The following is a 20,324-nucleotide window of genomic DNA, read 5'->3' on the forward strand; positions in this document are numbered from 1 at the left end:
GTAACATCTGGCCAGTGTTTTTTTTTTTTTTTTTAAAAACACATGAAACCAGCGTAAGGCTACTAACACTGGAGAGCGCGATATCTGGCTCAGAAACATTGGAAAATGCCTCCCATCACTTCAGTAAAGTAGCGATCCTCTGATGCAGCATTTAGCCACGTCGGAGGATCGGCAAGTTTCCCATTGTTCTCAATTTGAAACCTCACATCGGACGCTGTTCGATGTGTTCCAAGAAACCCAAAGGTAAGACATGATTTTTTTTGCCTGCACACGTGTATGACCATATGTGTGAGATGTGTGGTCTTGCAACGGACAAATCTCACAAGAGTTTATCATCAATGTGAAACCAGCCTAAGGCCTCATGTTCATGGGCACGCACGGATTCTAAGTGCAAGAATCCATCCGTGCCCGCAGCCATGGACATTTTACTCTCCTGTCTAGATGGGGTGCAGGTCTTCTCCGTTCCAGCTGGATCTTTCTTTTGCACTGCAGATGCGCTTGGTGTGCTGTGCGCATGCGGAGTGCATTTTATTTTAAATTTCCTGCTTTCCCGCAGATCCGCGGCACGTCAGCTGGAGGTGTGCCGCGGATCGGACAGCTTCCATTGACTTCAATGGAAGCTGTCCGTGCAGGAATCCGCAGAAAATGGAGTATGCTACATGTTTTTCCCCACGTGTGGAAAAAAATGACATCTGCAAGTATTTAATTACCTGTGGATGCCTAATATTTGTCTACAGGCATATTGATCTGCAGATTGTCCACAATTCAATTTTGCCCGTGAACATGAGGCCTAAGGCTACTTGTACGCAACAGTTTTTAAAGCAACTCCCATCAGCCAGCACCCCCGACACCCCATCCGAGTGCTGTCCAATGTGCTGAATACCACATATTGCCGTGTGCTATTCTTGTCTGAAAAATCAGACAAGACTAGGACAAGGTGCAATTTATTTCACTTGGATTATGAGTTTGAGTAAATTACCCCATGTGCATACACGCAATTCCATCTGATTTTCAGACAGATTTCAGTCTGAAGGATAGCCCTAAGTAACCACCAAAGAAAAACAGAAGCAGGAAGAAGATAAAAATCTAAAAAACCTTTATCCAAATACAAATCCTTAGAATGGTCACAACATCAGACAACACTTCAATACAAAAAGTCTTAGGAAAACTTCTACTAAACATTTAGAAATTCTGCAAAACGTTTTCCTGAATGTGTGTTACTCGGTAACAGCGGTGGCCTCAGTCTGTACCTCAGGGTTCGCTTCATCGCTCTGTTAATAAATAGGTTTTTATAGCCTATACATTATTGCTGATTTGACAAAATAACTTTACATAAAGTTGCATTGCCTGGGGGTTCTCTTAAAACGACCTTCTATGCCTGGAGAAATAAAGCTGGCTGCACCTCTTCTGACTAGCTGACGCAGGCTGTACATTAGTATGCATTGGAGGTCTGACACTGGATGCTGCTCTGACTGGTCCATCTAAGCAGGTGTAGGGTCTTAGATTACTGATGCATACGAATATACAGTGGACATCAGGGAGACAGAAGCGGCGCAGCCATCTTTGTTTCTCCAGTCCCAGGAGGGTCAACTTAAAAGCTGCCGTGGTGCGTTTACTACCTACTCAACCAATAGAATGTGTTTTTTCTTGATTTTTTTTTTAGCATATAGAATAGGAAACTTTATTTTAAAAAAGTAATAAGTGTCTATGTGGAAAAGAATTGTACACAAGAATCTATATATAAAGTATATACATACGAAGGCTCTACGTACAATCTGTTTATGATGGCGGCTTCTGTCAAACAGATCTGAATATATACATGTAAAAGATATATACATACACTGGCAGAGGCTGAAAACTTTACATATGATACAGACTGGAACAAAGACTTCTACTCCACTATCCTCTTGTAAAACAGCAGGTAGGGCGTGGACGTTGACTGAGTGGTCGGAGAAATGGTGGTCAGAAAGTCTCTTTCTTCCGTCACTTTTACTTCTGAATCATCGAAGAGCAGCCACTTTCCCTCATACTCCCTCAGACTTTGCAGTACATACAGCGCAGACTTGTTATTGATGCCTTCTGACGCAGCTTGAGCTTTTTGGTCATTTTCCCCACGGAGATCACAATTCAGGCCGATACCTGCTAATCCTTTGTCATCAGGGAGGGGGCTCTGGACCTTCTCAGCTTTTGGAGTTTTTGGTGTAGGCAGCTGCTCAAAGTCCACTTTACTTTTCTGTCCTCCAAGGAGGCCAACTGTGTCAGTATTCTTTTTGGCTACTTTGCCATTTGTAAGCAAGTTTGCACCAGTTCGAAAAGTGACTTCTCCGTCATAGTTTTCGTCAGATGTCCGAGCTTCCTCTTCCGTCAAAGGCTCAGTAGGAGCCTTCAACTGGTTGACTTGGAGGTTGAGGTTACTCAGCTTGACGTATGCTGTGTAGTGTCCGCTGCTGATGGTAACTCCACTGTGCATTACCACAGCGAAAAGGCCATAAATATCCCTCAATGGCTTAGTACTCCACTCCTCCAATGACAGCTGCAATGGAGTTAATAAGGGAGTGTTTACTTTAGAAAGTCCACCGTAGCAATCGAACCTTAAAAAGAAATAAAAAGGGGGAGAGAATAAAAAGTTGAATAAGGTCCCCAACTCTTTATGTACTAACTTACTCTACAGTGCTGTAGACAGAACATAACCGTTCACGTTAGACCCATTACGTAGGTGGTATAGAATAGTTTTACAGAAGCCATGGCATTTCCAGCATCTCCTTGTGTGGGCTTCATCAATGTTCTCTAGTTTCCACCCACATCAATATCCATGCTTCTGTTACTGGTTAGAGCCAAAGATCTCCTTAATACTTAGTGTGACAACTACAGTCTTCAGAAGTTTGTCCTTTTTAAGGACATCAAAAAAGTCCTCCTCAATAAGCCCGAGTGGGGTCAGTTAATGGCCGGGGTACTTTATTCTAAAAAGCAGCTGCCCCAGAAAGAAAAAGCCCCTAACCAGTGAAAAAATACAAGCTTCTCTCCCATGAAATTTATTTATGGTATTCAATTCTCTTATGGTCCTTCTACACGGGATGAGCTGTGGGGTCAACGATGCCCGACAGCTCGTGCCATTGATGCTCACTCTTGTGCTTTTACACAGGAACTAATATTGTTGGAATAGTTTACAGCGCTGCTTAGTATCCAATTACTAAGCAACGTTGGGATTATTATACCCTTCTATTATGAGATTCTCTTTGGCGCTCCAATTCCCTGCGTCAGGCTCCACCCCCTCAGGAGTGATTCCAAATATAACAGGTCAGAATCGCAGATAGCATTCCGCAATGGAACACCTGCAACAATCATGCAGGAAATCTGCAATGGCCAAATCCGAACCACCCCCATTCATAGTAAGCAGACAGTCGTTCAGAAGTGAAAGACTGCTGTTTACACTGAACAATTCTCGTTTAGTCGCTGCATGCATTTACGCAGGACGATGATTGTTTAGAATACTGCAGGAGGCTGGAAATCTGAATGATAATCGCCCTGTGTAAAAGGGCGATAAGACACTGTGGGGATAATCTGTCCGCGCCATGTCATGATCATACAAGTGCTGTGTACAAGATAATACAGTTAGAGCACCAACTATAACATGGGAGATCAGCCTCTGGAAGCAGTAAAGCTTACCGTTCAATGAGTAAGAAATCTTGAAACTGAGAAATTCATATACTATGTATATTCTATGGATACTTTCACACACTGAGTAAACAGAAAAATCTACCAGACAAATGCACATGTAAAACATGGATTTTCTGGTAGATTTATTCAATAGGCTTACGCAAGCTTAATCTGCCAAAACTGAACAATTAAGACCTACCACAGAATTTTTTTTTACTCTGCTCATTAACAAATACAAAAAAAAAAAAAAGTTACTGGGAAAACCCCTTTTTAACAAAACTAGAGAAATTTAAAGAGCAGGCAATGGTCTGAATTAATAAATGAACCCAGACTCACCTGTTTCATACCCTTGTAGCTCCCACTTTACACACTGGCACTACTTGTGTGTATATGGAACATCACCGCTGCAGCTTGTAACCAGTCTTCAGTCATGTACAGCAATTGGCTGCAGCAATCTTGTGTATACAGATCATCACTACTGTAGCTTATAAAAAGACCCCAGCAAATAGAATGGGAGCAGCAGGGGGTCTAGAGTTAGTAAATTTGGCTTCCTTTATTTTTTTAGGCCATTGCCTGCTCTTTAAACAGGTAAAATAACTTGGAAACTCCGCTTAAGGTCTCCTGCACACTGGCGAGAGCGATATCGGGATGTGATTGACAGCCCGATCATCGCTCTCACAAATTTTCTGAAGCCCTGGATGCGAGGCGTTTTCGCAGGGAAACAGTCTCCCACCCTCCAAAAATCCTTGCCCCTGGGAGTCCCCTGCCACTGCTGTCACAAAAGTGGCAGAGGATCGTGATCATCTCACTGTGATTTCGATGGGGCCACCTCAACTGCCGCCAGCCCCATTGGGAACAATGGGCGAGATCGCAAAAAGAATGGACATGCTGCGATTTTGTTTTCATGCTGCATCGTAAGCGTTAAAACATCACACGTGTAAATGGAGCCATTGGCTTCATATTTTACGATTTCACGCAGCGCTGGGAAATCGTTCGATTTCATCGCCAGTGTGAAGGCAACCTAAGGCCTCATGCCCACGGCTTGGTCAGATTCCGACTGTGAAATATCGCAGCGGAATCAGACCCAGAGACCCTATACTCACCTGTCCACATCAGTCGCAAACGGCTCGCCGGCATGCATGTGCAGTGCATGAAGCGCTGGCACTGGGCTGTGACTTCTGCAGTGTTCACTGCGGAACTATTGCGAGTCAGACCGCTTCCATTAACTGCAATGGAAGTCATCTGTGCGATTTTCCCCACAAAATAGAACATGCTGTGATTCTCCCCTGCGAGCTGAAAATCGCAGTCGATTTCAGCTCGTGAGCAGGGGAGAATCAATTAACACAGCATGTCTATGGATGGACATTGCTGCGGAGTTTCACAGCAGGTGTCTGACTGCGAATTCCGCAGTGCTAATCCATCCGTGGGCATTCGGCCTTAAACAGATAAGGATGTTGGCACTATAATATATCTCTCACTGTTAGTAACACGAATACGTACTCTGAGCTATTTGCAGCAAAACACTTCAGATGAATGGTCACAATTTCTGGGATCTTATCAAACAGAAGACTTCTCTCTGCTTCTGTGTAATGATGACAATTCTCACAGAAGTATTTATCTTCTCCAACTATTCTCTCCACAGATGCAAATTGGGAGATCGCCCATTTCAAGGTTTTAATTTCCATTCTGGGATCTGGTGAAACTGTAAAAATAAATAAAATAAAATAAAGTTGCATAATGGAGAAATATTGAGAAAGTATAAAAAACGGCAGACATTAACATATGAAAGCTAGTAGTATTGGATTTACTGTGCACCATAGTAGGACCTCCAACGATGCATATTGCTGGGAGCTGTGCTTGCAATACACAAGCCAGCCACTACACGGAGGTTGAAGCTATCTGCTTCCACTCTGTATCCTGTGTTTTTTGCTGGTGACAGAGGGCGCCAGATCAGCTCATCAACTGATGACCTGAGAATGAGTAATCATTAAAAACAGCCTGGAAAACTCCTCTAATGCCACAGTTATGTCCTGGGTGTGCGGGGTTTATATGGAGTGGGATCGCTAGCCATTAAGGCTCCACACATTATGGCAAAAATGACATTCTGTGGGACAATGTGTATGCTGTGAAAAAAAAAAAAACCCTACAATGTGGAATTGTGTTTTCTTCTACATTTCACTCTACATCCGCATCCTTTAAGTTAATGTGTAAGAAGACAGCCAAGCTCAGTCTACCTGAAGAGAAAAAATATGGTGGGTATCTTAGCCTCTGTTCACAACTGCATTTGCCTGTCACCATTTAAATCATAAATAACTGGAAAAACACACAAATCAGTGCTGGTTGCAGGATTTTCAGTTTTTATCTGCGTTACATTTTAATTCTGATACTTATAAGCAGCCACGAAGGTGAAAGAAGCGCTTACCATCAGATGAGTCTTCCAGTTTTGGGGGATCATTTTCCTGTACGGGAACGCTGATGTCTTGGAAGTCTTCCCTCCGCTCAGTGAAACATTCACACTCCAGACATCGTGTTCTTAATACGAGTTGGCCCTGGAATAATTTCTCCACCAGTTCAAACTCACTTGTTTCTATAATCATAAATGAATCTCATCAGGTCTGAAGAATCAACAATCATATATAAAACCCAAAACATCTACAGCAACATAAAATGCCAATTATAGTTTGCTGAGATAGACAGAAATTAAAGGGTTGTTCTCTTATCAAATGAAGATATATCACTAGGATATGCCATCACTTTATGACTGGAGGATGCCTGACTGAGTTCCTTACTAACCCTCCTGAGACTAAAAGGGGCAGTAGTACCGATTTAGTGCTGCCCCCCGTCCCAATGTTCTCCCTACACACCAGCACTCCCAGCCACCTAGACATGTTGTGGTGGGGATGGAAGGGGCCGTTTTGTGATTTAGAGTGAATGTGTTATGGCGTTACTACAGAGTTGCGTTCCTCTCATCTTTAGAAGCCCTATGTAATAGCAAATGCATAAAGAAATAAGTTATTGTAAAGTCTAGATACAGATGCAAAGGAACACACCAGACGATAGTAAAATAGCATGTCTAATACAGATCATGATGGGGCAGGACATAGAATTCTCTTTATATAAATAAATGGATACGTGCTCCAGTCAACAGAAAAAGGGGCTCATCTGGTGTGGAACACCCATACGGTGACAGGTGTCCACACCGCCAGTCCAGGAAAACCTTCAGGTATTATTCACTATACGAATCCCTAATCCATAGGGAGAGCGTTTGGAGTGAGGCCCCATAGAAGAGTATAATAAAAGTCGCCACGCTTCTCAGTAATTGGACAGTAGAATTATAATCTAATATAATATATATATTTTTTTCTCAGTAGTGATAGTGGAACTTACTCCGAAGAGGAGTTTTGTGGCAGATAGGACTCCTCTAAATCAAGTTGATCCTTAGACCTCCTTCAGATGAGAGACAGCGTTATCGCAGCGATATCGGGATTGTCTCGCTAAAAAGTTGCACATTGTGCTACAAAGTTGAGCGACTTTGTGGTGCGCTTTTGCCTGGATTTTCAGGAAGGCTTAAAATATAAGCCTCATCCCGAAAATAAGTCCTGGCTGCATAAAGAAAACACAGTCACCTAACAGCCACTGTCTGCTCCACCGCACTTCACAGGTCCCTGGCACTTGTTTGAAGTCTTCTGTCAACACTTCCTGGATTGGAGGTTTAAAGACCTCGCCTCCAGGAAGCACTGGTTCTGATTGGTTTTTTAGTGGCACGGCTCAGCCAGTCAGAGCCAGCGCTCGATGATCCAATCTCGATTGATCCTCCAATCCAGGAAGCACTGACAGAAAACTTCAAATAAGTGTCGGGGGACCTGTGGGAGGTGCGGCGGAGCGGACAGCGCTTGTTAGATGATGTATTGTGTTTTTTTTTTTTTAATGCAGATAGGGCTTAGTTTAGGGACAAATAGTAGGACTTCCTACTATAAAAGTTGCATCGCGCTGCATGAAAGCCCCGTTTTCGTGCAATGCGATGCAATAGAACGGAAGGCTCCATAGGGAAACATGTCTGCAAAACATTCCAAATTGCAGCAATACTTAGCAACCCGCAATTTTTTTTTCTCTCGCAATGTTGCATACTACAAAACATCTCTAATGTGAATAAACCCACTGGAAAGTATGGGCTTCACGTACACGTGATTTGTAGCACTGTCGCACCGCGAGAAAATCACGCGATTTTGTCGCACGTGTGAAACAGGCATTAGCAGACCAAATCATGTCCTGGAAGATTTCAATCATAGGTTTTATTTGCATGTAACAAGATACTATATAGGAACAAAAACATAGACTAATGGCACTTTATCTAGTTTATTAAGTATCAACTTTGATTTAGAGGACTCCTATCTGGCACAGGACTCCTCTACAAAGTAAGTTCCACTATCACTACTGAGAAAATAAATTATATATATATCACACTATCCAATTACTAAGAAGTGAGGGAACTTTTATTATACCCTTCTATTATGAGATTTTCTTTGGCGCTCCAATTCCCTGCATCATGCTCCACCCCCTCAGGATCGATAGAGATATATCAGGACAGAATCACAGACGACATTCCGCAATGGAACACCCGCCACAATCATGCAGGAAATCTGCAGTGGCCAAATCCGCACCAAACTTATTCCACGGCATGAATAAATATTTCCACCCCATGTGAAGGAGACTTCTGAAATCTCCACCACACGGCTTGCACTGTAAACGCTGTTGAATTTCCGCAGTGATTCTGCAGCATTTACTGGTCATGTGAAAGCAGCTCAATAACGTATATATATTTTTCCTGGAAAAGGGTTTCCTTTAGGTTACCAAAGTCCAAAAGTCTCATCTAATTGCATATTTTGAATAGGTTATAGTAGTATATAAGATTTCCATTTTAAAAAAAACTGTAGGGAAAACATGCAAACATCTAAAAATCTGGCCAGCAGTCCTTACAGACAGATGCTCGTAGATATAATGGGCTAACGCCGATAATAGATTACCAACCATTCTGTGATGTCTTGGGATCTTTGCCTTCCTTTGGCTTACAGTCGCCATTTTCCTTTACTGGCTTCTCGTTCTTAGATTGGTCCAGCTCTGCTTTAATGTTGGCGTTTTGGAGCTCTGCGGAGGAACTTTTAGACGAGCTCTCAGTTTTACTCAAACTCCTGAACTTTGATAAAATACTTGGCTGTTTGCTTGATTTTAACCAGTTCAACCCCAATCTGGATTTTTTCTGTTGGGTGTGATTGGTGGCAGCGCTGTCAGCTTTAGAGCGATTTGCTTTATCCTCTTGCTTTTCCACTACAGATTTCCTTTTTGATCTGGTGATTCTCTGCTCATCGGAGGCCGGCTCTTTAGTTAGCTTTGTTTTCTTCTTTGCATTTCCAACCTCATTATCGCTCTTTCGTTTGCCGTTTTCACTTTTTGAACCCTCCGTTTCATTATTAGAAGAGGCATCCTCAGATCCGTCAACAGATCCAGACTCACAACCATTAGGTTCTTTGCTCTCAACTTGTGGTGCTGCTGGTTCAGTCACATGTAAATTTTTCATCTCTTTTTTGAGGTCCTGACAGGCTTCCTGAATGTTTCCCAAAATACATTGCAACACTTCTTGTGCATCATGTTGGAGATAGCCTTCATACATGGGATTTAGTTCTCTGGTGAAAAAGTTCAAAATAAAATCAATTTGAGATAAGAATTGGTTATATATTTGAATATATTTAACACCTTAATGATGCGGGCCTTCATATAGTTTTGCAAATATGTAATTTTAAACACAGGATTTTTTTCTATAGTGCACGTGAAAAATGAGGATTTGCACCCAAAAATGGATACCCCCATTGTGGCCCTAATCTTCTGTCCGTATGCACAACGGGACCCAAACCGAAAGGAGCAGACGGTGGATTTCAGATCAGACATTTTTGCTTGAAGGCGTTTTAGGCCCCATTGCACACTTGTAGACCCTCATTTTGGAAACTAGACCTCATAACGAATCCTCTAGGGGTGTACTTTTTATTTTGATCGCACACTTTTTGAATGAATCTAAGCAAAGCAGAAGTAAAAAATTACGATTATTTTTTTATAGCAATTCGGTCATTTAAAAAAAAATTGTTTTTATTGTACAGCAGATACTTTCACCCCAAAATGGATCCCCCCCATTTGTCCTGTGTTCAGAAACATACCCACTGTGGCCCTAATCTTCTGTCTGGATGCACAACGGGGCCCAAACTGAACGGAGCATCAAACTTTAACTGTCTTTTACCTTTGACCAAGGAACACTCACCGCAGCCCCCCGTGACATCTCCAAGCTCTTGGCTACCTTTAGTAGCCAGGAGATTTTTAAATTTCCTCTTGCCCTCCCCAGCTTCTGCGCTTGCGTTCGCCACTTTGGCGACGGGCACATGCACCAAAGTTGGGGAAAGGTCCACAGATAAGGATCTCGTCATGGGACATTGCCGGGGGCCTTGGTTAAGCAATTTCACCTCCCCTCACGGATCGGATCCCTGACGGCAGGTGAAACTCTGGTTTTAGGTTTTTTTTTTTACTTTTACGTGATCGCCGTTATCCATTCGATAACGCCGATCACGTGACTGGAACCTGCGTACCGTGGCACCCCGTGAAATCTCCAGGCTCTTGGCTACATTTAGTAGCCAGGTGCGTGATTTTAAATTACCCCGGCAATCTGCGGCTTTTGCGCCTGCATCCACCATTTTGGCGATGGACGTGTGCACAGAAGCTGCGGTAAAGTCTGCGGATAAATCCGGGGACCTTAGGTAGCTAATTTTCTCCCCCCTCAAGGATTTTTGTTTTTTACACTTTTTTAAACTTTTACATGATCGCTGTTATTCATTGGATAGCAGCGATCATGTGCCCGGGAACTGCATATAGTGGCTCCCGGTGACAGCTCCCTGTTCTTGGCTGCTTATACTAGCCGGGAGCAGGGAGTTTTTAAATTTCCCGGGCCTCCCGGCTCTCTGCGATACGCGACGTAATGTGTCTGGCGCACACGCGCAGACGCTGGCGGCAGGTATGGGGAGGATGAGGAAGACGCCGGACATTGCGGAGGCTGGTGGGGTGAGTATTCTCAGCTTCCCTTCCCCATCGAATCCATAAGGGGAGCTGAAACTTTACTTTTTTTAATCGGCGATCGCGTGATCGGGAGTGGGGTCTTGCGGCCTGGGATGACAGCTCCATGCTGTCGGCTACCTCCGGTAACCAGCAGCATGGAGCTGTCACGTCCAGAGCCTGCAGGGCTGTCATTCCCAGAGGAAGCATGTTTTTACGTCCTCTGGGAATTAAGCCCAGCAGTTCAGGAAGTAAAAAGGCAATGGGCTGGTCACTAAGTAAAGTCCCCCTAGGGAACCACAACTAGCGAAGCATTGATTGCACCTGCAGTATGATGTAATGCAATAGAATTATATCATACTGCAATCTGACAGGCAGTCTATCAAGCCATCCCAAGACAGCCCTGGGTCCTCTAAGGCGGCCCCGGCTGCCATGACACCCGCAGAGAAACTTCTTTTTTTTTTTTTTTTAATCTCCCATGTTTCCCTATGGAGCTCCTTTTTATTGCATTGTGATTTTCGTGCGATGCGTTTTTAGTTTTAGAAAGTCCTATTGACTTTCGCACTGAAAAAAAAATTGTGGCAATATCGTGCAAAAAAAAAGCACAAGAAAGATTGCAAGAGAGCAATGTTTTTGTGAGTAAAAGCAGCGCTAATGATTAAATCACAGAAAAAAAATTGTGATTTTCTTGCGGTGATATACTAATCACCCGTGTGAAACTACCCTGAAGAAAACATGCAGTAGCCTTATACCTGAGTGTGTTAAGAAGTCTTCTGGGTTGTGCAGCGAGCTCCGTATCATAATTCTCTGGATTTAAAAGATAGCTGACTTGTAGGTGTTCTGTAGAATGAATCAATGAACTCAAATTGCAGATGACCTCATAACTCACAGGCAAGACTTCTTTCGTACCCTCCTGTAAAACATCCACATTAAAACCTTAAATAGTGCATATTTACTATTGAAAAATGTGAGTTTTCCAGCACAGATTGCACCTGAAAACCATCTTGCGCTTTAAGACACTTTTTACAATTCGACAAATGGGCATTGCGTCATGAAAAGGGGTGTGGTTTAAAGGTGACCGTGCACAAAAAAAAAAAAAAATTGCATAAAATTTTAACACAGTTTTGTAGTAAATTAAGCCAACTAACAGGTGATAGAAAATTATGTGATGCGTATTTTGGTGCGGATCTGTAGCAGATTTCCACCAATTCAAATAAAGGGGTGAAATCTGCTGTGGATCCGAACCAAAGTCCACATCAAATGGTACAGATTTTGGTGCAGATTTCTTCCACTGCATAAAATCCACTACACATGAACGCACCATTAGACAGAATTTTGTATATCTGTCACATTTTGTTCTTAAGTGGTAATCCAAAATGTGAAACAAGAAAAAAAATGCATGCAAATAACTGCGCCCCAACATGAAAAGCAAAAGACTACTTACTTTATTTTCCGCAGCATGTTCTTTGCCTTCTTTCTCCATCTTCTTCGATATAACATCACATAGTTGTTTCACACCACTTTTAAACCCAGGACAGTAGCATAAAACCTATTAGGTACGGGCATAAACGATACGCATCATTGTCAATTTGCATAATAGTATTTGTAAATCTAAACAGAGGCAAAGTTTTATAAAAACAGGAAAAAATAAATAAAAAAAGTAATGGAGGTACCTGAAGTATGCTGTTAAGGTAGCAGGTGTTGCCAAGATTGTTGAACCCTACAAAAGGAACTAAGCTTTCCTTCTTCACACAGCAGACGGTTGGGGATAATTGGGCAGTGGAAACCATCTGATCACACCTGCAAAGAAAAAAATTAATTAAAAAAATGTATTCAAATGACATATCCCATACGCATGACCTGCATATTACATACACACACTGACACATTTTCCTTGGTTCTGGTTTAGACAGAATTATATATTTTTTTGCTTCAGTGCTATGGTTTTTTCACACATGTGAGAGCGATTTGTGAAAACCAGACCAGTTTTTTGGTGTGCTTTTCATGCGTTTTTGCTTTTTCATACATGGTAAACCAGAAGGTGGCCAGTATATACAGGACATGCTTTTTTTCCCCTTCTTCCTGCAATTTCTTGATCCCCTCCATTTGAGTAAAATTAAATGCAGAATTGAACCATTGAAATCAATGTGTTTTATTTTCGCACACGTTCAGTGCGATTATCACATTGGCGTTTTCCCGTGTGAGTATGGTTCAATGATTATTAAGCCTTTAAAGAGGAGTTTCCAGGACTTTTCACTAGTGATGACTTATAAAAATAATAATTTTTATTTACATAGTGCCAACTTATTCTGCAGCGCATCAAAAGTTGATTTGTGGTGATCCTCTGCTCAGGATCCCCAGTGATCAGCTGATAGAGCCAGCTGTCAGTGGGGATGGAATCAGAAACTGACAGCTTGGTCCCCACGGCAGTGGTCTGGTAATTGTAGGCACAGCTCCCACTTAAGCATAGGTCTCAGGATTCCAGACAAAAAAAAACAAACCAAGGGGCCATTGGCTCCTAAACTGAAAAACTTGGAGCCAAATTTGACGCGTTTTGGTTACAATAGCCTTTGAATGTAATTTTTTTTTTTTTTAACGCTAGCAGCTCCTCTCCACTTCTATTTTTTTCATATGGAATTTAGCCGTCTGCCATCGGCTGGTTGAGGACGGAGCTCCCGTTGAAATTCAGATTTCCCTGCTATATTGGAAGATAATGCTGGTGAGGTGAGCCCATACTTCTACTTTGGCTTATGTGGCATTTAGTACATAGGCTGACTGCAGCCTATAAACATTGCTGCAGAGCAGAGCTGCAGTACTGAATATGCAGGGACTTGACATAAGTGAGTATAGAATCATTTATAACAGGGACAATCAGGTCCTTGGGCTTCCGATCCCCCACAGAGGTTCCCATCTGTTTACTAGACCCTCAGTAGTTTTACAACTGGACAATCTTTAAATTTAATCCAGTCTGTGCAAATAAAGGCAGCAGTTCCTGGCTGGTTAGCATGTCTATCTAAGTAACAAACTGTGCAGTGATGACAGCTAAAGCAGCCATGCCACCAGATAGAGCCCCTTTTACAAGGGCTGATAATCATTTTGATAATCCGCCTGTGTAAACAGGCAGTCGTTTGGCTATAAAGGAATGCCCGTTTACTGTGTATGGAGGGGGAGCGAGATCGTTCTGGCCTGCCTGTCGGAACGATCTCACTCCTGCTCCATTCACTGAACGATGATCGTTCTCCTGTGTAATAATCATCACTGAGACGGCCTATTGGGCATCTGCACCCTACAGGTCATCATGTGTAAAAGAGCCCATAGACGGGAAACATTCAGACCATACAGAATGAACCATTATGGCACTTACGTTTCAGTTTCCTTCTCCTCCACATTTTGCTCTTCAGTCTGCGGTGTTTCTGCAAAGTCCAAAGCTCTTTTTGCCTCCTTTTTCTGGAAGAAGCGCAGGGACAGGCGGTTCCTTTTGGTGGGGCTGGCTTTGGCCAGCAATGTCTGACTTTCACACTGAGTGACTCCTGGCATTTTCCTGTAGCAGTCTCCACCAGATCCAGCTTCTGTAGAAGAGCCAGGGGCGGCACTATGGCAGAGGTCTCCTATCAGGAATAACAGAATAGTGTTAGGTTGAATGCACACAGGCGGATTTGAACTGCGGAATCCGGAGCGTGCGACTGCATCCAGACTCCGCAACAAATACTGCCTGTAGCATGCAATGCAAAAGTGATTCTTCCTGCACACGAGCAGAAATCAATTGCCTTTTTCCGTATGCGGATGAAAGATCGCAGCATGCTCCATTTTCCTACGGATTCCATAGAAACATAGCCATATGGACGGCTTCCATTGAAGGCAATGGAAGCTGTCCGACACACAGCCTGTCCGTAACTGACATTGCGGACGGGCTGCGGATTACATCTGGAAAAGCGGGAGTTTCAAAAAAAAAAAAGTATTTCGCATGTCGAATCAGGGCTGCCCATGTTCATGCATCCTTAATTGACTAAAGAACAGACAGACGTGTAATGTTTTGATCACGGTTTACAGACTAAAGACTCAGACATATAGCAAAGCCTGTACAGAGACCTACTACAGAGTCCCCTTGGCCCCCTGCTATTAGGGCACAACATCTATGTATATAAAGCACCCATGAAAGTGAATGGAGGAGCGGTCAAGCATGCGCACCACTGCTCGATTAACATGTGATATTTGGAAGTGCGGGTCTCAGGATCACTAAGGTTCCCAGCAGTCAGACCCCCAGGTCACACATTTAAGTGATCCAACGACTGCAAATTCAAATCCCCTATGAGGACTAAAAAAACACAAAGTGGAGAGAAGAAAAAAAAAAGTAGTCTTATTGTGAAAAATAAAGATTAGTGACAAAGACTGTTTGCGCCTTCATGACCAACTAATTCTTCCATTTTCTTCATAGTCACATTCCAGGAACGATAACTTTTTAATTTTTCATTCAATATAGTCGTATGAGGGCTTGTTTTTTTACAGGAGAAGTTGTATTTTCTAATGGCATCATTTTTGGGTACATATGTAGTGTACAACTTTTTATTTATTTTTGTGGAATATGGGGGGGAAAAAATGTCTGCCATTTGTCTTTTGGATTTCATTTTTACAACATTTAGGCTGGGTTCACACAGGGCGGATTCCCGTCGGAAATATCGCGGTTTGGGCGCAGCAAAAACCGCGAGATTTCCGCCGGGAGAACCGCGGCGGGTTTGAAGCGACTCGGCCGCATGCTTTTCCGTTGCGGCCGGCGCTCCCATAGAGGAGAGCGCGGCTGCGACGTAAATAAACAACAAAAAAAGTAAACAGACATGCTCAATCTTTTGAGACCGGATTTACCGCAGCGGATTAGCCGTCCCGTGTGGACGAGATTTCTGAGAAATCTCATCCACATGGCTGGCTAATCCCGATTAGCGGCCGCGGGCGGATCTGCAGACGAGCGGGTCGGATCCGGCGGCGAGAATTCTCACCGCGGGACCCGACCTGAGCGCCTGCAGGGATGAGCGTGTACTCGCCCGGCGGCCCCGGCTCTTTCATGTGCGGGCTGCCGGCGCATGCGCAGACCGGAGCCGCCGGCTGCGTGAGTGACGTTTCTGTGCGAGGCTCTGCGGGCCCCGCACAAAAATAGGACATGCCGCGGTTTGTTTGCCGTGCGAGATTTCGCGCGGCCAAACCGCGGCCGTCTGCAACGCAATCCTATGCAGGCTTTGAGCGGCGGAAATCCCGCGGGAAATCCTGCCGCGGGATTTCCGCTCGTCTGCAGGCGGCCTAAGTGTGTAAACTAAATCCTGTGATAACATTATTCCCCGGGTCAGCACGATTCCAGGGACACCAAGTTTAAAAAAAAACCCAAAAACACTGCTCCCCCCCCCCCCCCCCCCCCTTTAAAGATCTGCTTTTGTGTTTCTGCACTCCCAGAGCCGTAGCGATATTATTTTTTCCATCAGCAGAACTCTATGAGGGTTTGTGTTTTGCAGGATGAACTCAGATCTTCATGTATCCAATTTTTCGGAACATATAACATGGATTGCTTTTTATTCCATTTGTTTTTGTAGAGGCAAGATAAAAATAAAAAGTACGCCAGAACTCCAGATCGTTTAACGACATTCACCGTGAAGTGTGAAAAAGTTGAAAAAAAAAAAAAAGAACACCTTTTTTTTCTTAAAGATGTATATTTTGTTTTTGTTCAAAGACCCCATAAGGTTTTTTAGTCAGTGGTGCTGGGAAAGGTTTTTCTTTTGTTTTTTGCTGAACAAGTTGTACTTTTTAATGGTACCATTGGTTTATCCATGTGATGTTTTAATCGCTTTCTATTCTGCCATAGCTGGCAGATACAGAGGCTATATTCAAGCCTGCGGGTGCCATGGCAACCCAACGGGACCCCGTGATCACATTGTGGGAATCTGATGGGTGACAGTGGGAGCCTCTTTCTTTCTGTTAGCTTTTTACCTGCCACTGTGGCACTGACCATGGCATGTAAAGGGTTAAACAGCGAGGATCAAAGGTTTCCTTGGTCCCCAATGTTGGAGCAAGTGCCTGGCTGTCATCTGGCAGCTAAGAACCCGCTCCCACCCATCAGAGACGGCGCTGCAGAATAAGGCCGCTTTCACACGGGCAACAAAATTGTGCGATTTTCTCACCATGTGACAGCGCTACACATGGCATGTATGTGATGCCCATGCTTTCCAATGGGTTCCTTCACATTAGCGATGTTTTGAAGGCTGCTACATTGAGAGAAAAAAAATTTGCGCCATGCTCTATACAGCTGCGATTTGCCATGTTTTGTAGCCCATGTTTCTCTATCGAGCCTTCCGTTCTATTGCATCACCGCACGAGAACATGGTTTTCGTGCGATGGAACAACTCTTAAAGTAGAAAACCCTACTGTAAAAGCCCTAAAATAAGCCCTAGCCGCATAAAGAACAAAAAAAAACAAAACAAAACGAAACCCCACAACAATACATAATCTAACAGACGCTGTCCGCTCCGCCGCACTCCTCCTCTGGCAGTTCCGTGACACGTTTGTAGTCTAGAAAGCGCTGGCTCTGATTGGTTCTTGAGCGCCACGGCTCAGCCAATCAGAGCCAGCGCTTCCTTGAGGCGGCATTTTTGAACCCCCTGACCAGGAAGCGCCAGCTGAAGACTACAAACATGTGCCACGGAACTGCCGGAGGAGAAGTGCGGCGGAGCGGACAGCGCCTGTCAGGTAAATTTTTTTATTTTTTTTTAATGCAGCTAGCGCTTATTTTGGGGTACGGCTTATATTTAAAGCCCCCCATTTATCTCTCCCTGAAAATCCTGGAACAAGAGCGCCACAAAGTCACGCTGCGAGAAAACGCAGCGACATCACGGAGGACACGAATGCCATATGGTTTGCTAGTTTCTCGATGGCAATATCCCTGTCGGCCGCGTGAAAGAGGCCCAAAAGGGAAAAACTAAAACTTCCTGCATTAATTAAAAAAATAAATAAATAAATTGGTATCGCAGTATTCAAAAACCTCAAATCAAAATAACGCAATTATCAGACATCGAAAGAAAAAAGTTTAAAAAATTATTTATATTACACACCCGCACCGACAGATATCATCCTTAGGACGCCCGCACACGTAGTTCACAACATGCCGCTCATGTACCTGCTGCGGGCCGCCGACTGCCATACACTATCTGGCGTAATACGTGCCAAGACAAAGCACGCTGCGATCTATTGCGCACATGTGACCGCCAGCACGGGCGTCTACGGCAGTGGGCTACAGCGTATTCAGTGCACAAAGCCCAGAATACGCTGCACCAACAGTCGTGTAAAGGAGCCCTGAAAAGGGTTACAAAAAGTATACTTTTTCTTTAACATGGCTTTTATAACATTTTCGTTAATGTGCAATTTTTGTCTTCAAAGCGGCAAATACATTCAAGCGCGACCAAAAACACAAGGCAGCCGCCCGTGACGCCCCAGCACTACACTCCATCAGTCACATCACCTGTATGAGGGCTATGACCTGGGCTGAAACTACAACTCCCAGCAGGATCTGACAGGAGTCACTGCCAAGGCATGCTGGGAGTTGTAGTCCCACCGCCTCTCCAGCTCCACAGATGAATGATATAGGGGTTAAATGACGCCGACATTGCATTTCGGAGTCGGAGAAGTAGAAGCTCGCTGGATAACGGGCGTATGAGGTGACGCACGGGGAGGACGACGAGCGCCGCCATTACTCAGTTTGTTGCACGCACTTCAAAAGCGCGCCATGAGTGGGCCGGGAACACACGGATACACACAGCGGCCGAAGGGCCGGGAAATACAACGGAGAAGCCAGTACCTGCCGACCTCGGGGGGGTTTCCGCCGCCTCAGCACATCTGTACTCTGCCTGGCGGGAAAAATCGCCACAAATCAGGACCCGAGCGCTCCCAAGGCCGAAGCCCGCCTTTTTTGACGTGATGACGTCATTCAACCTTTACGTAAAGTAACTTCTGCATACAGCTTTCGCTTTCCGTTAGGGGCAGTCAGATCTGGCCGTTTGATTGGAGGAATGGTGACACGTGGTACAGGCACGCTTCTGCTACCGGTGGGAGGGTTTGAGTGACGTGTTGGGGTCGTTTGATTGGTTGCTGCGGTTTGAAGGGGGTGGCGGTTGGGGAGGGTTTTGGCGGGAGAGGGAGGTGGTTGGGCGCTGAGGTAAATTCTGAGGAATATCATTCCGGGTTTTCTGAGGATTTTTTTTTTTGTGTTTCATCGCAATTTATGACTAATTTATAACTCTCACACGTGCGTGTTTTTTTTGCTGTGACATACACAGCACTAAACCTCCATTTATTTCGAAGTGCCTGTTAACACTAGCGGTTTTGCACCGTTTAATGTATGCGTGCAAAATCACTCGCAGCATGGCCTTTTTTTGTCATTTTAGTACCTATTTCACGCACTAAAGCGCCCATTGAAATAAATTGGTTGCATTAAAAAAAAAATACTGCAAATACGTAATAGTGTGCATAAAACAGTGTAATACACGAGGAGGGGGGGGAAAAGTTGTGTCATCATCATCTTGCGTACCTGCGTTGTCACTGCGCCAAAATATGCAGTAAAACGCTTGGGGGAAAATGCAATGATTTCGCAGACGCTTATGTGAGCGCGATCTAAGGCCGGATTCACACGGACGTATTTGTGTGCGCAATACGCAGAGGATAGAGCCCATTGATTTTAATGGGTTTGTTAACATTTCCGTATTTTGTGTGCGTATTTTAGTCACGCAATTAAAAAAAAAGCGGCATGCTCTATTTTCTTGCGCACTTGTACATTAGAGATGAGCGACTATACTCGCTAAGGCACATTGCTCGAGCGAGTAGTGCCTTAGCTGAGTATCTCCCCGCTCCTCTCTAAAGATTCGGGGAGCGGCGGGGGGGGGGGGGGGGGGGGAGGAACGGAGGGGAGATCTCTCTCTCCCTCTCTCCCTCGCGCTCCCCACCGCAACTCACCTGTCACCCACGCCGGCCCCCGAATCTTTAGAGACGAGCGGGGAGATACTCGGCTAAGGCACTACTCGCTCCAGTAATGTGCCTTAGCGAGTATACTCACTCATCTCTATTGTACACCAAAGGTCCCCATAGAAGTCAAAAGGGGGTTGTGCAAATGTGCGCGCGATACGCAATGAGACGCATATGCTGCATAAGGCCGGCATATTATTGTGTGAATGAGGCCCCAGGTGGTTTCACATCTGCGGCTGGGGTTCTGGTTTCTGGAATCTCCTGGCCCAATGGCTCTGTCTTATGACGCAGCCGAGCGGGCCGCAGTGTCTATAATGGGTTCTGCTCAGTTCACCCGCTGCGCCTTTTCTTCCAGTATTTTGTGCCGGATCTTCGACAGAACCCGCGCAGACGTGAAACCGCCCTAAATGCTTGAAATGTTTAGCCTTCTCTGCTTGCGGCGCCGGTGCGCCTCTTAGGACGGCCGTGTGTTTTGTGACAGGTGGAAACAGAATTTTTACAGTACTGAGTAAATTAAAACTAAAAGGAATTTGCAATAAACCGTTTCAGTCTTGGTCCACATTGGGCCTTATTTATGAAAACTGGCT

At 44.4% G+C, this 20,324-nt stretch overlaps 1 protein-coding gene across 1 annotated transcript; it reads right to left on the bottom strand.

Moving 5' to 3' along the window:
• Positions 1-1,074: 1,074 nt before the first annotated feature.
• Positions 1,075-18,710, bottom strand: USP1 (ubiquitin specific peptidase 1). Its single transcript, XM_066597722.1, has 9 exons — positions 18,578-18,710; positions 14,111-14,354; positions 12,420-12,546; positions 12,191-12,295; positions 11,499-11,659; positions 8,686-9,338; positions 6,080-6,244; positions 5,158-5,359; positions 1,075-2,591 (listed from the first exon to the last, which is right to left on the bottom strand). The coding sequence occupies exons 2-9, from the start codon at positions 14,281-14,283 to the stop codon at positions 1,892-1,894; spliced, it is 2,286 nt and encodes a 761-aa protein (XP_066453819.1). The 5' UTR covers positions 14,284-14,354; positions 18,578-18,710; the 3' UTR covers positions 1,075-1,891.
• Between the last annotated feature and the right edge of the window lie 1,614 nt (positions 18,711-20,324).

Source organism: Eleutherodactylus coqui, chromosome 3, assembly GCF_035609145.1.
Source record: "Eleutherodactylus coqui strain aEleCoq1 chromosome 3, aEleCoq1.hap1, whole genome shotgun sequence".
Taxonomy (NCBI): Eukaryota; Metazoa; Chordata; class Amphibia; order Anura; family Eleutherodactylidae; genus Eleutherodactylus; species Eleutherodactylus coqui.